General features: G+C 55.4%; 1 protein-coding gene across 1 annotated transcript in view; it reads left to right on the top strand.

Annotated features, from left to right (window-relative positions):
• Positions 1-17,242, top strand: part of CAPZB (capping actin protein of muscle Z-line subunit beta) — a 69,114-nt gene that overhangs the window by 16,089 nt on the left and 35,783 nt on the right. The window contains exon 2 of the mRNA XM_054175876.1: positions 3,471-3,560. Within this exon, the coding sequence (XP_054031851.1) occupies positions 3,471-3,560 (90 nt within the window). The remainder of the gene's footprint in view (positions 1-3,470; positions 3,561-17,242) is intronic.

Genomic DNA, 17,242 nt, shown 5'->3' with positions numbered 1-17,242 from the left:
TCCAGCAGCTCTCCCAGAGCTCTTGCCCTGTCACACTGTAACCCCCTGGGGTTGCAGCTTCAGTGCTGGTTTTTAGCACCATCTTTCCCTAGGCTTTGAGGGGGTTTTTGTGTGTGGAGTAAACCATTCCAGCTGGCAGAGGAGGATGGAGCAACCTTCCCTCAGTGTTCCCACGGTCCCAGGGTGAGGAGCACGACCTGGTGACCGTGTGCCAGCTTTCCTGCCTTGACATGAGAGATAGCAGGAGGTAAAGACAATATGTGGTCAGAGAGAGCCCCTGCCTGAGCTTGGCTGCTGGGGCTGGGCAGGCCTTGGGCCATCCAGGCAGGACCTTTCTCAGGGGACTGGAAGGTTAGCAGCAAAACAAATGAGTTGGTTTCCCCTTCCCCTGAGCGTGGGATGAAGGGAAGGAAAAGGCTTTGAAAACCATAGGGCAGCACTTCTGTGCATGGATAGCCCAGAGCCCCCCCAGCATGGCAGGGTAGGAAGGGACCTCTGGAGCTCAGCCAGTCCAACCCCCCCCTGCTAAAGCAGGGCACCCCCAGCACCCTGCCCAGCAGCGCATTGCCCCAGGGGGGGTTGGAAGCTCTCCACACCAGGAGACTCCACAACCTCTCTGGGCAGCCTGCTCCAGGGCTCAGCACCCTCACACCAAACAACTTTCCTCCCTCTCTTCAGGTGGAACCTCCTGGGTGCCAGTTTGTTGCCTGTTGCCCCTTGGCCTGTCCCTGGGCACCACTGAGCAGAGTCTGGCCCCAGCCTCTTGCCCCCTGCCCTTTAGCTCTTGCTGAGCATTGCTCAGATCCTCTCTGGGGCTGCTCTTCTCCAGGCTCAACAGCCCCAGAGGCTCTCAGCCTTAAATGTGGTGATAGTTCAGGGATCAGTTTGGAGTTGCTTTCCAGGAGAAATAACTTCAGCTTCATTGCAGCCAAGGATTTGCTTGTCACCTTATCCAAGTGCTTAAAGAGCCTGGGGAGGTTTGTGTGTTACTTGAGTGTGTCACTGGGTGACAGCTGTCACAGCCTTCTGCTCTTGGGCTCAGTTCATCCTGCTTTGCAAGAGATTATTGCAGATACATGGAGGTAGATGCCTTGTTGCCCAGGGAGGCTGTGGATGCTTCCTCCCTGGAGGTGTTCAAGGCCAGGTTGGATGAGGCCTTGAGCAGCCTGGGCTGGTGGGAGGTGTCCCTGCCCATGGCAGGGGGTTGGAACTGGCTGATCTTGAAGCTCTCTTCCAACCTAAGCCATTCCAGGGATCTCTGAACCCAAAGTGAATGAGGAATCAACTCCAGTCTCCCTAGCCCAGGCTGTCTGACTTGCTGGCTGTTCAACAGTTCTCTTTTGCAAGGGAAAGGGCAGTTCCTGTTCAGAAGAGCTCTGGTAATGGCTGTGCCCTGAGCTGAGCTCCCTCCTTTCCTCATTGCTAGGGTATGGCTTAATTGCAGGAAACTTTGCTTCCTGTTTCTCCCTGACCTGGGGGCTGCCATGAATAATGTGCTAAAAGAACTGCTGGAGCCTGGGAGGCTTTAAACCAAACATTTAGGGCTGGGCAGAAGGCAGGAGGGGAGAACTGAAAGCTGAAGTTGTTGCCTATGGGCTGGCAGAGAGAAGCAAGGGAGGGGAAGAAGCAGGGCAAGCAAACTGTGCTTCAGCTGCCTGCTGAACAGAACTTGGGCACTCTCAGTCTTGCAGCAAGGTGTCTTTATATCTGTTGGTGAGCAGGAGAGCTAAAGGTTATGGCAGGAACGTGGTTCAGCTCCTCCAGTGGCTGTGGTAAAGTCTGTGGCACATTTTCTGACTCCAAAGTGAAGCTTAAGGTTGGGGTTTAGTGTGTGAGTGTCAGGATGTGAGAGCAGCTGCAATAAACTCTTTGGATTGTTCATAGATCCACAGAATGGGTTGGAAGGGACCTTCAAGATCAGCCAGTTCCAACCCCCTGCCATGGGCAGGGACACCTCCCACCAGCCCAGCTTGCTCAAGGCCTCATCCAGCCTGGCCTTGAACACCTCCAGGGAGGGGACAGCCACAACCTCCCTGGGCAGCCTGTGCCAGTCTCTCCCCACCCTCCCTCTAAAGGATTTCTTCCTCATCCCCAGTCTAAACCTGCCCTCTTGCAGCTCAAAGCCATCCCCCCTCATCCTGTCACTCCATGGTTTGTACAAAGTCCCTCCCAAGCCCTCCTGCAGCCCCTTCAGGTGCTGGAAGCCTGCTCTAAGCTCTCTCTGGATCCTTTTCTTCTGCAGCTTGAACAGCTCCAACTCTCCCAGCCTGTCCCTGCACAGGAGGTGCTGCAGCCCTCTGATCCTTCCCCAGATGCCTCCAGTCCCTGATTTCCCAGTTACAGGCAGCTTTGGTGTGTGTTTTGCAGCAAGAAGGCAATGTGGGATCCTGCTTTGTGTGTGTTCCCTTCTGCTTTTTGGTGCAGCTGAAGCAGGGAGAGAGCTCAGTGCTGGAGCACAATTTGTCTTGGATGCTGCTTATCTCAAGCTGAATGGCACAATACAAATGAGGAAGTGTGAAAAGTGCCTGGAGGGGAGGAACTTTCAGTTCCCTAACCCATCCTGGGATGGAAATTAGCCTGGAAAAACATGCATGAAACACTGGATGGAAGCAAGATTTGGTGAGGGGAGGCCTGGAGTGCTCTCCATCAGCAGCACAGGCAGCATGGCACCAGTTGAAGCTGTGCTCTTCAATCCCTCCTCTTTCTTTTGCCACTAATCCGTGGTCAAATGGTGCTGGACTTGATGGCAATCTGTTGGTCTTTGTACAAACCAGGCTGCTGCTTGGAAGTGGGAGCTGTGTCTCCTCTGTCAGTCAGCAAGCAGTGCAGCTCTTGGGTTGGGTGTGTGATGTGTTCCCTGGACACTGGGTGGCAGGAGGATGGCCTGGGTCAGGAAGCAGGGAAGTCCTTGTGCCCTGTGCTCAGCGCTGGTTAGGCCACAGCTTGAGTCCTGGGTCCAGCTCTGGGCTCCTCAGGTTAGGAAAGAGGTTGAGCTGCTGGAAGGTGTCCAGAGAAGGGCAACAAAGCTGGGGAGGGGTCTGGGGCACAGCCCTGGGAGGAGAGGCTGAGGGAGCTGGGGTTGCTTAGCCTGCAGAAGAGGAGGCTCAGGGGAGACCTTCTTGCTCTCTCCAACTCCCTGAAGGGAGGCTGGAGCCAGCTAGGGGTTGGTCTCTTCTCCCAGGCACCCAGCAGCAGAACAAGAAGACACAGTCTCAAGCTGTGCCAGGGGAGGTTCAGGCTGGATGTTAGGAAGAAACTCTTCCCAGCAAGAGAGATTGGCCATGGGAATGTGCTGCCCAGGGAGGTGGTGGAGTCCCCATCCCTGGAGGTGTTTAGGAAGAGCCTGGCTGAGGCACTTGGAGCCATGATTTAGTTGATCAGATGGTGTTGGGTTAGAGGTTGGACTGGATGATCTCTGAGGTCTTTTCCAGCCTGCTTAATTCTGTTCTCTTCTGTTCTTGTCTCTGCAGAGTGAGCAGCAGCTGGATTGTGCCTTGGATTTGATGAGGCGTCTGCCTCCCCAGCAGATAGAGAAGAATCTCAGTGACCTCATTGACTTGGTGAGTATGGGATGCTCTGAGCTGGCTGTAAAGAAGGTCTGGTATGCAAGAACATTTCCTAAGAGCCTCTGGCAGGTGGGGTGGTTTGTTTCTCTCCTTGTCATACAGCACTTGCCCAAACAATGCCAGGAATCCAGGTGTTTGTTTTGGGCTGAGCCAACAGGTTCTAACTACTCTGTGTGCTCAGCCAGCCTTTGGATGAGGGGTCATTAGCAGCTGTCTTGAAGTAATCACCAGCTGGGAGGCTGCTGTTTAGTGAAAGTAATTTGGAGCAGTTTACACAAGGCTGATGGATGTCTCTGTCTCTTGATAAGCTCCCTGGCTGCTTGCAGTTTGACACAGGGCTCTTGTGCTAGGTTGCTGAGACCATCATAGAATGGTCTGGGTTGGAAGGGACCTCTGAAGGTCATCCAGTCCAACCCCTCTGCAGCAAGCAGGGACATCCTCCCCTAGATCAGGCTGCCCAGAGCCCTGTCAAGCCCTACTTTAAATACCTCCAGGGATGAGGTCCCAACCACCTCCCTGGGCAGCCTGTTCCAGTGTTCCACCACCCTCATAGTGAACAACTTCTTCCTGACATCCAATCTCAATCTGCTCTGCTCTGGTTTGAAGCCATTGCCCCTGGTCCTGTCACTGCAGGCCTTTGTAAACAATCTCTCTCCGTTTTTCTTGTAGCCCCCTTCAGGTCCTGGCAGGCTGCTATTAGGTCTCCCTGGAGCTCTTCTCCAGGCTGAGCATCCCCAGCTCCCTCAGCCTGTCCTGGCAGCAGAGCTGCTCCATTATGTCAGGACACTGGGGCTCTGGAGAGCACCCAAATCTAGCTCTGCTTTATGCTGTCAGGTGTTCTGCAGTCAGGGAGCACTCAAAAGAACCCAGCACCCTGGCCAGCAGTGCCAGTTGTCTGCTTGGCTCTGTTTTCCTTCTCTCCCAGTGTCACAGAATGCATTGGGTTGGAAGGGATCCTCCAAGCTCCAACTAGATCAGGTTGCTCAGGGCCTCCATCAAGTCTAGCCTTGAATGTCTACAATCTGCCAGTGAAGAAAACTAACTGCAGGAGGATGCTCTTCACTAGTTGCACATCCTGGGTGCTCCTCTCCAGGGAGACCTTAGAGCAGCCTTCCAGTACCTGAAGGGGCTCCAGGATAGCTGGGGAGGGACTTTGGACAAGGGCTGGGAGTGACAGGATGAGGGACAATGACTTTGAGCTGGAAGAGGGCAGATTGAGACAGGAAGTTAGGAAGAAATTCTTTCCAGTGAGGGTGGTGAGAGACTGGCACAGGTTGCCCAGGGAGGCTGTGGATGCTTCCTTCTTGGAGGTGTTCAAGGCCAGGTTAGATGAGGCCTTGAGCAACCTGGGCTGGTGGGAGGTGTCCCTGCCCATGGCAGGGGGGTTGGAACTGGATGGTCTTGGAGGTCCCTTCCAACCCAACCCATTCTGTGATAAATGATAAATCCACTTGGCTTCTCTCCCCACACTGACCCCAGCTTTTTGGATTGCATCCCCTTTTCTGTGACAGGGCTGAATACTATGCATGAGGGTGGTGAGACACTGGCACAGGTGGCCAAGGAGGCCTCACCCCTGGAGGTGTTTGCAGCCAGGCTGGAGGTGGCTGTGAGCAACCTGCTGTGGTGTGAGGTGTCCCTGCCCATGGCAGGGGGGCTGGAGCTGGCTGAGCCTTGAGGTCCCTTGCAACCCTGACAGTTCTGTGATGCTGACAAACCTTGTCTGAGAGCCCCTGGAAGTCTGCTGGTTCTGCACACAGCAGCTATTTCAATTAGTGCCTCTTAATTAAACTGTTTATATCATGTGTGGGCTGTTTAGAATAGAACAGAATTAACCAGGTTGGGAAAGACCTCAGAGATCATCAGGTGCAAACTATCACCCAACACCATCTGATCAGCTAAACCATGGCACCAAGTGCCTCATCCAGGCTCTTCCTAAACACCTCCAGGGATGGGGACTCCACCACCTCCCTGGGCAGCACATTCCAAGGGCCAATCTCTCTTGCTGGGAAGAATTACTTCCTAGCATCCAGCCTGAACTTGCCCTGGCACAGCTTGAGACTGTGTCCTCTTGTTCTGGTGCTGGTTGCCTGCCTGGGAGAAGAGACCAACCCCCAGCTGGCTCCAACCTTCCTTCAGGGAGTTGGAGAGAGTGAGAAGGTCTCCCCTGAGCCTCCTCTTCTGCAGGCTAAGCAACCCCAGCTCCCTCAGCCTCTCCTCCCAGGGCTGTGCTCCAGACCCCTCCCCAGCTTTCTTGCCCTTCCAGCATCTCAACCTCTTTCCTGACCTGAGGAGCCCAGAACTGGACCCAGGACTCCAGGTGTGGCCTAAGCAGTGCTGAGCACAGGGCACAAGGACTTCCCTGCTCCTGCTGGCCCCCCATGTGCAGAAGAGCAGCTGCTTGCAAGTCTAGCTGGGGAGGTCTGTCCTTAAGTGGTGTTGAAGCTGCTTGGGAGGAAGTTCCATGGTCACAAAAAGCTGTGGCTGGCTTAAATTTCCCAAGCTCTGTTGACTCCTGCTTCTAGTTGCATAAGTCAGGGTACAGGTGAGGGAGCTTCATGGGTCAGGAGAGAAACAACTCCCTGCTGGAAGAGATTGAAAGCATTTGGTAATTGGCTCCATCTGCATCACCACAACTCTTGGCAAGCTCATTGGAGGAGGTGGGACACAGAATCAGGCAGTCCTTGCTGTGATCTGGAGCAACATGGTTGGCTTTCTGATGAGATCTGGAGGGCTGAAGGGCTTGAGCAGCTCCAAGGCCCCCTCAGAAGGTGTTGTCTGGGGAGCTGTGGTGAGCTTGGCTGTGTGATTGGTATGGGGGGGCTTTCCAATGAGTTGGGAAATGGTTGGGGAGCTCTGAATGTTGGAATTAGCTTTGGATGGTGCTGGTTAGTGCTCTCCATGCTTTCCATCTGCCCTGGCTGGGCTTCCTTTCGTATTGGAAGTGTGCCATGAACCAGAGCAGCTGAAATGAGGCTTGGTAGAAGCAGGGTCTGTGTGATTCCCACCCTGGTGATTGCAGTCCCTCCTTGGAGGCAGAGATCACAGTAGCACAGTATCACCAAGGGTGGAAGAGACCTCAAAGATCATCGAGTCCAAGCTGGCACCACAGACCTCATGACTGAACCATGGCACCAAGGGCCACATCCAGTCCCCTCTTCAACACCTCCAGGGATGGGGACTCCACCACCTCCCTGGGCAGCACATTCCAATGGCCAACAACTCTCTCTGGGAAGAGCTTCCTCCTCACCTCCAGCCTAAACTTCCCCTGGCACAGCTTGAGACTCTGTCCTCTTGTTCTGGTGCTGGTTGCCTGGGAGAAGAGACCAACCCCCAGCTGGCTCCAACCTCCCTTCAGGGAGTTAGAGCAAGAAGGTCTCCCCTGAGCCTCCTCTTCTGCAGGCTAAGCAACCCCAGCTCCCTCAGCCTCTCCTCCCAGGGCTGTGCCCCAGACCCCTCCCCAGCTTTGTTGCCCTTCTCTGGACACCTTCCAGCAGCTCAACCTCTTTCCTAAGCTGAGGAGCCCAGAACTGGACACAGGACTCCAGGTGTGGCCTCAGCAGTGCTGAGCACAGGGCACAAGGACTTCCCTGCTCCTGCTGGCCACACTCTTCCTGCTGCAGGCCAGGATGCCCTTGGCCTTCTTGGCCCCCTGGGCACACTGCTGGCTCATGTTCAGGCTGCTGTCAATCAGCACCCCCAGGTCCCTCTCTGCCTGGCTGCTCTCAGCCACTCTGCCCCCAGCCTGTAGCACTGCCTGGGGTTGCTGTGGCCAAAGTGCAGCCCCTGGCACTTGGACTTGTTGAATGCCATCCTGTTGGCCTCTGCCCATCTGCCCAGCCTGGCAAGGTCCCTCTCCAGAGCCCTTCTGTCCTCTAACTGACCAACATCTGCCCTCAGCTTGGTGTCATCTGCAAATTTGCTGCTGACTGACTCCATCCCCTCCTCCAGATCATCAATGAAGATGTTAAAGAGCACAGGGCCCAGCACTGATCCCTGGGGCACACCACTGGTGCCTGGCTGCCAGCTGGCTGTGGCACCATTCACCACCATATAATTGCTGAAACCCAGAGTGGTTTCTTCATTGCTGAGCCTTCTGCAGACCTCTTCTGCAGCCCCTCAGCCTGAGCTCCACAAGACTGAAGCCTCCACTCAGCCAAGAGCACTGTCTGCACTGCCCCCCTCTTAAGACTTCCAGAACCAACAGAAGCCAAAGAGATTTTTGACCTTTTGGGCCAAGTTTCATCCAAACCTTTCCAGCTCCATGTTGGTTTTTCATTCTCTTGCCTGTGCTGTTAGCAGGCAAGAACCTCCTTGAAGTAAGAGGGCAGGCTCCAAATGCATGACCAGCAGCAGCAGGTTCATTCAGTTGGTGGTGGAGTTATGGAGGATGGCATCTTGACTTTCTGCTGCCTCCTTGCTTGCTTCAATAGAATCCTAGAAAGGGTTGGGTTGGAAGGGAGCTTCAAGATCAGCCAGTTCCAACCCCCCTGCCATGGGCAGGGACACCTCCCACCAGCCCAGGCTGCTCAAGGCCTCATCCAGCCTGGCCTTGAACACCTCCAGGGACCCTAGACAGCCTGTTGCAGTGTCTCCCCACCCCCACTGGAAAGTGTTTCTTCCTCATCTCCAGTCTCAATCTGCCTTCTTCCAGCTCAAAGCCATTTCCCCTCACCCTGTCACTCCCAGCCCTTGTCAGAAGTCCTTTCCCAGCTTTCTTGTAGCCCCCTTCAGGTACTGGGAGGCTGCTCTAAGGTCTCCCTGAAGCCTTCTCCAGGCTGCACAACCCCAGCTCTTGCAGCCTGTCCCCACAGCAGAGCTTCTCCAGCCCTCTGATCATCTTCATGGCCTCCCCCTGGACCTGCTCCAGCAGTTCCCTGTCCTTCTCACTACAGGCAAGACAGACAGACTCAATTCAAAGGTCTGGCAGCCCTGTTCCAGCCTCAGCGCTGCTGCTGCTGCTGGGAAGGACGACCACAGCAACTCCCCTCCCCGAGGTCCCTCTTGCTCCCTCAGAGCCCTGCTCTGCAGCTGGTTGTGTTGCAGAAGAGCACCTTGGTGCCAGCAGGAGTGGCTGGTCCCCCTTCAGGCCTGTCCATTGCTGCCCCCAAGTGTTGGGCTGGCAGGGGAAAGGCTCCAAACTTGACCACGAAGTGAAAGGGGCCGGTGGAAGAAGCAGCATTTTTGGGTCACTGGCCCTCATCAGCCCAGGCACTTCTCACTCATTAGCAGAGCAGTTTGTGGTTTGCCCTTTTACCTCCTCTGTTGTTGCATTCTTCAGGCTGCCCACTCCTCAATTAGAGCTCATTAGAGGCCTTGTCAGTCACAGGACTCCCCAGGTCCTGCCTGAAAGGGGCTGTGCGTGGTGCTGGTGATGTGCCTTGGCATGGAATGCCTGCCCTGCTTGGATCTCAGTTAGCCAGGACTTGTAAACAGACTGCTGGGAGGCTGGCAGAGTCTCCAAGAAGGCCTTCTAAATCTCCACCTAAAAAGAGAGGTTTTAGCTTGGGCAGATAACCCTTCCAAGGAGCACTTGTGGGAATTGGAATCATTGTCCAGGCAGCTCCTTGCTTTCCAGTGAGGGTGGGGAGACTCTAGAGCAGGCTGCCCAGGGAGGCTGTGGATGCCTCATCCCTGGAGGTCTTCAAGACCAGGCTGGATGAGGCCTTGAGCAACCTCAGCTGGTGGGAGATGTCCCTGCCCATGGCAGGGGGTTGGAACTGGATGGCCTTGAAGGGCCTTTCCAACCCAACACATTCTGTGGCTCTATGAAGTTAGAAGAGAGTAGAATTGACCAGGTTGGAAAAGACCTTTGAGGTCATGGAGTCCAACCTCTCACCCTGCACCATCTGATCAACTCAGCCATGGCACCAAGTGCCTCAGCCAGGCTCTTCTTAAACACCTCCAGGGATGGGGACTCCACCACCTCCCTGGGCAGCACATTCCAATGGGCAATCTCTGTGTAGAATTTCTTCCTAACATCCAGTCTGAACCTCCCCTGGCACAGCTTGAGACTGTGTCCTCTTGTTCTGGGTGCCTGGGAGAAGAGACCAACCCCAACCTGGCTCCAACCTCCCTTCAGGGAGTTGGAGAGAGCAAGAAGGTCTCCCCTGAGCCTCCTTTTCTGCAGGCTAAGCAACCCCAGCTCCCTCAGCCTCTCCTCCTTGGCAGTTCTGCCATGGAAGAATTGGAACTTGACTTCTTTCTAGGCAGAGCAGGCAATTACTTCCCCTGGTTGTGTTTCAAGGCTCTGCTTGCAATTACAGCTCTGGGAGGTGCTCATCTTTGCTTTGTCATCAGAGGAGAATGTGTTAGCTTTCAGAAGGTCCCAGAGTGATGAAACTCAGGATGGATCAGCTGCAGGGTTTGAAATGCATGCCCCAGATTGAGGACCTTGCTTGATGCAGCTAATGTGCCTCCAGGCAAGGCTCAGATCTGCTCCCATGCCTTGAGGTGAAGATCTGTGGAGCTGGAGAACTCATCCCCAGGAAACAACTGCACTGCTTGGGCTGCACAGACCATAAAGAGCAGGAGAATGTGACTGGAAGCCTTTTGTGTTTGGAGTCCAGGAGCCTAAGCAGTGTGCAGTGCTGGGCAAGGAAGACCAAGTAATTGCATGCAGATGGCCTGCTGGGTATCTAGGGGAGGGTGGAAGAGGCTTGGAAACCAAATCAGAGCCAGTGAGAACTTTGAACAGGGTGGAAGCAGAAGTGCCTGGAGAGGATGATGGCCTCAAAGCTGAGGGGCTGAGCTGCTGCTGTTCTTCCTGCACTTGCTGAGCTGGGGGCCCAGCTCAGAGCCCCCAGCAGCCACTCAGGTTTCTAAGGATTGTTGGCTGAAGCAAAGGCCTTTGGCTCTCTGAGGAAGTTTAGGGCTGCTGAGAGCCAGCTTTCCATTAGGTGAGGGACTGTCAGCAGGAGCTTTTCCAGCTAGGAGAGGTTCCCTCTGGAGATCTTGATGGCAACTGGGGATAGCAATTGATAGATGCTCATTATTAATGGGATGCTTGGCTCTGGGCTCCCAACCCCACTTAGTGCAGGAGATTGTGAGAGTGCATTTCACTTCTGGCCCCAGAGTCACTGAGTCTTTGGGTTTGGGTTTTGCTGTAAGCCCAAACTGTACCTTTTTGGGTTCCAGACCTTTAAAATGCCTCTGTAAATACCTCTCCAGGAGGGAGGGGATTGCTTGGTGAGCCTGGCTCCCAGTTAGAAACCCCCTTGAGAGATGGGGAGAAGCTGGGAGAGAGAAATGTGCTTCTCTCAGCCCCTTAGCTCCTGCTGGATGTCTGCACCACCAGCTGGACTCCTGACACAACCAGTCAGGTATTCCCAAGCTATGGATACACTGTGGTGGCTCCTGTGGTTTGGGGCTGGTGAGGAGATACAGAAGCCTTCAGCTGCAGGTCTCTAGTCACAGTGCAGGGCACTCTGGCTGTGCCTGCCAGCTGGCTACCTTTTGTTCCTCAGGGAGCTAGGGGCTGGGGGGGGTCTAGCAAAAGGCCTCTTCTGCCCAGCAAGCATCCTGGCTTGGGAGCAGCACACACCTTTGGGAGCTTTTCAGTGTAGCTCCATGAGCTGAATTAAGGATACTGAGCTGCTGGAAGGTGTCCAGAGAAGGGCAAGGAGGCTGGGGAGGGGTCTGGAGCACAGCCCTGGGAGGAGAGGCTGAGGGAGCTGGGGCTGCTTAGCCTGGAGAAGAGGAGGCTCAGGGGAGACCTTCTTGCTCTCTCCAACTCCCTGAAGGGAGCTTGGAGCCAGGTGGGGGTTGGGCTCTTCTCCCAGGCAGGCAACCAGCACCAGAACAAGAGGACACAGTCTCAAGCTGTGCCAGGGGAAGTTTAGGCTGGAGGTGAGGAGAAAGTTCTTCACAGAGAGAGCTGTTAGCTGTTGGAATGTGCTGCCCAGGGAGGTGGTGGAGTCCCCATCCCTGGAGGTGTTGAAGAGGGGCTTGGATGTGGCCCTTGGAGCCAGGGTTTGGCTGCCAGGAGGTGGGTTTGAGCCCGAGCTGCCTGGAGCCAGCCTTCCTCCTGGAGTTTCCACAGCAGCCCCTGGGCCCTGCCTGTGTTCTGCAGGGGCAGGGAGTTCTGAGCCTGGGGAGTGACTCAGGATAAAAATGGGATGAGGTGGGAGTGGATGTTGGCCTAGAGGGGAAGGGTCTGAGCTGGAGGGGGGAGTTGCTGTGCCTGCAGGGCAGAGCCCTGGCTACCTCCCAAGGCCTCTGGCGTCGGAGCCCCCGGGTGAGGTGGGCAGCGGCTTTGCCCCCTCCTGGAGTGATGCCACTTGGCTTAGAGAGCTCAAAGCAGGGCTTGAAGAGTTCACAGGCAATTAAAAGATTCCTCTTGCTGCTTGGCTGTGGCTGTTAATTAAAAGCTGCTCTGGTCCCATGTGTGTTCAGGTACCTGCATGCTCACAGGCACCGACTCAGAGGGCGAACGGAGCTGAGTGCCTTCCCTCCTGCTCCTTTCAAGCTTGCTGCTGCTCTCTTCTGCTTCTTGAAGGGGGGGGGGATGTGTTTCAGCTGTCACTCAGCTGCCTGGAGCATAGCTTTGCAGTGTGTAAGGTTGCTGTGGAGGTCAGGAGAGGCTGACCTGTGAATGAGCAGAGAAAAAGGCAGCTTCCAAGGGCAGAGCCTTCCAGCAGCAGGGTTGCTGTTGTGCTTGTAAACATGAATGCTTGCAGTGGGAGCTGGGGGGGGAAACAACCACCTCAAGTGCTCAAGTGGAGTGGCTCAGAAGTCAAACCATTAACTCCTGAATCTGTAAGGTGCAGAACTCGATGTGGTGCAGTCAGCAAGGTCAAAGCAAGCAGGGGGAGTGTGTGTAGGACACAGAATCATAGAATGGCTCAGGTTGGAAGGGACCTCAGAGATTATCTGCTCCAACCTCTGCACCATGGGCAGGGACACCTCTCAACCAGACTCAGCTGCTCAAGGCCTCATCCAGCCTGGCCTTGAACACCCCCAGGGAGGAGGCTGCCACAGCCTCTCTGGGCCACCAATTTCAGACTCTCACCGCCCTCAGACTGAAGAATTTCTTCCTCAGCTCCTGCTCTGCCTCAGCTTCAAACCATTCCTCCTTGGCCTGCCTCAGACACCCTCAGGAAAAGTCTCTCTGCAGCCTTCCTGCAGGATCCCTTCAGCTCCTGGCAGGCAGCTCTGAGGTCCCCCTGGAGCCTTCTCCTCTCCAGGCTGAACACCCCCAGCTCCCTCAGCCTGTGCTCACAGCAGAGCTGCTCCAGCCCTTGGATCACCTTTGTGGCCTCCTCTGGCCTCTCTCCAGCAGCTCTGTGCCCTCCTTCTGCTGGGGACCCCAGCACTGGAGGCAGGGTTGGAGGTGAGGTCTCAGCAGAGCAGAGTCAAGGGGGCAGGATCCCCTCTCTTGCCCTGCTGCCCACACTCCTCTCGATGCAGGCCAGGACCCCCTGGGCTTTCTGGGCTGCAGGAGCTGGCTCCTGTGGATGAGGAGCCCCCACACTGCTCTTGTTTCTCCTGACCTTTTTTTGGGGAGGGGGAGGTGCTTGTTTAATCACCTCAAACTAAATCAGTCAGAAGCAATTGTTCTGGGGAGGAGAATTTGAGCAGAAAAAGTGAGTGTAGGAGGAATGATTCTTAGGCCAGCTTAGTGTGTCCCCCACCTTCCCCCCCCCTCCCCTCCCACAGTGTCCACTTTCCACTTTGACACAAGTGATTATTTGTCCTGATAGCAGAGCAGTTGCCTTAATTAAAACACTGTCCACATCCTTGGCTTGCTCTGCTGGAGAATCCTGTTACAGGAGACAAGAGGAGCCTTGTTCAACAGGCAGCAGATGATGCTTAACTCACCTTTCATTCTCTTTGCCTTCCCTCTGTGCTGCTCATTCATTGAAGATCTCCTTGGACAGGAGGGGGGGAGGAGGAAAAACCCCAAGCCTGTTGCATGGTTTGTGCTCCTGAATGCTGCTGCTGTTTGGTTCCAGGCTGAGCAGCTGAGCCTGGACCCTCCCCACCCCCTCCCCACCTCAGATTCTTGGTTCTGTCTTTCCTGGTTTCCAGTGAGGAAACCTTGCCCCTGTGACTGCACAGACAGCAGCAGAGTCAGAGGCTGGGCTTGATGATCTCAGAGGTCTTCTCCATAATGCTGTGATCACTGAGTGCTTCTTTGGGGTGCATTAGGGTCCAGAGAGCCCTGGGGACCAAATTAAATCAGTGAGGGCTTAAGCTGCCCTCTGTCAGGAAGAGTGTGGCCAGCAGGAGCAGGGAAGTCCTTGTGCCCTGTGCTCAGCACTGCTTAGGCCACACCTGGAGTCCTCTGTCCAGTTCTGGGCTCCTCAGGTTAGGAAAGAGGTTGAGCTGCTGGAAGGTGTCCAGAGAAGGGCAACAGAGCTGGGGAGGGGTCTGGAGAACAGCCCTGGGAGGAGAGGCTGAGGGAGCTGGGGTTGCTTAGCCTGGAGCAGAGGAGGCTGAGGGGAGACCTCATTGCTCTCTCCAACTCCCTGAAGGGAGCTTGGAGCCAGGTGGGGGTTGGGCTCTTCTCCCAGGCAGGCACCCAGCCCCAGAATAAGAGGACACAGCCTCAAGCTGTGCCAGGGGAGGTTGAGGCTGGAGGTGAGGAAGAAATTCTTCTCAGCAAGAGAGATTGGCCATGGGAATGTGCTGCCCAGGGAGGTGGTGGAGTCCCCATCCCTGAAGATGTTTAAGAGGGGACTGGATGGGGCACTTGGTGCCATGTTTTAGTTGATCAGATGGTGCTGGGTGATAGGTTGGACTGGATGATCTCTGAGGTCTCTTCCAACCAGGTCTGGTCTATTCTATTCTATTGACAGGCTGAGGGAGCTGGGGTTGTGCAGCCTGGGGAAGAGAAGCCTTCCAGTAGCCTTCCAGTACCTGAAGGGAGCTATAGGAGAGCTGAGGAGGGACTTTTGCCAAGGGCTTGGACTGATGAGGGGTGATGGTGTGAAATGAGAGGCCAGCAGACTGAGCTTGGATGTTAGGAACAAGTTGTGCAGCAGTTGAGGCTCCATCCCTGGAGATGCTCACAGTCAGGCTCAACAAGGCTCTGAGCAAGCTGATCTAGGGGAGGATGTCCCTGCTGACTGCAGGGGGGGTTGGACTGGGTGACCTTTGGAGGTCCCTTCCAAGCCAGCCCATTCTGTGATTGTGCTCTGACCTTGTGGACCTTGTTTGGCCTTGCTGGCTCAGGGTGGAGAAGGATGTGTGTCCAAGTGCAGCTGGGAGCCCTGCCTCTGCTCATGAAACAGCCCTCAGGGCTTCAGTGTTTTCATCCCAGTGATGCTTGCTGGCAGTGCAGTGATGGATTGAACACACTCCCTGCTCTGGCATCTCAGTGCTTGGCCTGGGGGGTGCCTGGATTGTGGCTCTTTGAGTCTTGAGGCCAAGTTCCCTAACTAATGCCTGCTGGAGAGGTGCACCCAGGCACCCAAGTGCTTTCTGCCTTCTTGGTCAACACTCAGCCAGCTAATCAGAAAAGTCAGGAGTGCAAATCCACCCTTTCAGGCCAAAAAACCTCAGGGGATCAGTTGGCTTTGCTGTGATCAGAAGGTTTGGCTCTTTCCTTAGCTCATGGGATGGCTTAGCTTGGAAGGGACCTTAATGTGTATAGAGATTGTGGACCTTGCTGTGCAGAAACTGAGTTCAGGCTGAATGTGCACAAAAAGCATTGCCATGCTTTAGGAAGGAGCCCTGGGGCAGGCTGCCCAGAGAGGCTGTGGAGTCTCCTCCTCTGGAGCCTTTCAAGCCCCACCTGGATGTGTTGCTGTGTGACCTGCCCTGGGTGCCCCTCCTTTGGCAGGGGGGGTTGGACCCAATGACCCCCAGGGGTCCCTTCCAACCCCAACCATGCTGTGATTCAGTACTTGCCAGGGAGAAGAATATAAGGAAGGATCTTTACATGGTGTGAAAGAGCTGCTCAGTGCCTACCCTGCAGCAGCTGCTCAGCCTGGCTGTGCTGAGTCTCCTGCTGCATCTTCTGAGGGGCACAGGAGCTAAATCCAGAAGGAATCAGTCTGATGTGGCTGAGGTGTTTCAAGCTGCAGGTTGCCTTCTTCATGTGACTGCACTGGAATCCCAGACTGCTGGGGGTGGGAAGGGACCTTTAAAGCTCCCCCAGTCTCTAACCCCCTTGCAGTCAGCAGGGACATCCCCAGCCAGAGCAGGCTGCTCAGAGCCTCAAACCCCCTGAGCTGGAATGGTTCTGGGGGTTGAACATCTCCCACCAGCCAGAGCAGGTTGCTCAGAGCCTCAAACCCCCTGAGCTGGAATGGTTCTGGGGGTTGAACATCTCCCACCAGCCAGAGCAGGTTGCTCAGAGCCTCAAACCCCCTGAGCTGGAATGGTTCTGGGGGTTGAACATCTCCCACCAGCCAGAGCAGGTTGCTCAGAGCCTCAAACCCCCTGAGCTGGAATGGTTCTGGGGGTTGAACATCTCCCACCAGCCAGAGCAGGTTGCTCAGAGCCTCAAACCCCCTGAGCTGGAATGGTTTGGGCATCTCCCTCCTCACTGGGCTCTCACCACCCTCAGCATCAAAACCCTCCTTCTCTGCAGTCTGAATCCTCCTCTTTCAGTTTCAAACCATCCCCCCTTGTCCTCTCCTGACAGGCCCTGCTGAAAACCTTGGCCTCATCTTCCTGGAGCCCTGAAGCAGCCTTGTAAGCAGCTTGCCAGAGGGCCTGCAGCTTGTGAATTCCTTCTTAGAAAGGAAGCCCAGCAGCTCTTGGCTGCTGAGGGAATAAATGACACAGAGATGAGTCTCCTGGGAGAGCTGTGCCACACTTGGATGCTCTTTGCAGCCAGGAGGAGTCCCTGAGCAGCTCCATCAGCTGGCATCTCTCTGCTCTTTTGTCACTGTTGTCATCTTCCAGTCTTTTCCAAAGGAGCTGAAGGGGTTTTCTTCCCTCTTTTAATCCAGGAGGAGAGGAGGATCTGCTGCCTGCAGTGCTGTAGGGTGCCTGTTCCCTGGGGACAATGGCTCTGGGGCATGCTGGTGCCTTGCAGCACTGTAGGACAGTGCAGTGTTCTGTTCTGGGCTGTATGGTACAAAGCAGCCCCTGGTGTGGCTGCAGGAGGAGCCCCAGCTCCCAGGACTGCCACAGTGACCATGCTCAGGGGTAGCTGTGTTCCCAAATTGCCCAGAGATGGCTTTAGTTCCCCCCTGCCACACAAAGATGAAGTAGAACCATCTTAAACAGAAGCAGTGAGTCCCAGACCCCCAGCAGGGTGGTGGTTGGAAGGGACCTCTGGAGCTCAGCCAGTCCAAGCCCCCCTGCTCCAGCAGGGCTCCCACAGCACCCAGCTCAGCAGGGCTCCCACAGCACCCAGCTCAGCAGGGCACCCACAGCACCCAGCTCAGCAGGGCACCCACAGCACCCTGCCCAGCAGCACAGTGCCCCAGGGGGGGTTGGAAGCTCTCCACACCAGGAGACTCCACAACCACTCTGGGCAGCCTGCTCCAGGGCTCAGCACCCTCACACCAAACAACTTTCTCCTCCTGTTCAGATAGAATAGAGTAGAATGAACCAGGTTGCAAGAGACCTTCAAGATCATTGAGTCCAACCTCTCAGCCAGCACCATCTGATCAACCAAACCATGGCACCAAGCACCCCATCCAGTCTCCTCCTAAACACCTCCAGGGATGGGGACTCCACCACCTCCCTGGGCAGCACATTCCCATGGCCAATCTCTCTGG

The sequence above is a fragment of the Dryobates pubescens genome, chromosome 33, assembly GCF_014839835.1.
Source record: "Dryobates pubescens isolate bDryPub1 chromosome 33, bDryPub1.pri, whole genome shotgun sequence".
Taxonomy (NCBI): Eukaryota; Metazoa; Chordata; class Aves; order Piciformes; family Picidae; genus Dryobates; species Dryobates pubescens.
Note: the sequence above shows the minus strand (reverse complement) of the source record. Positions and strands in the feature narration are given on the sequence as shown.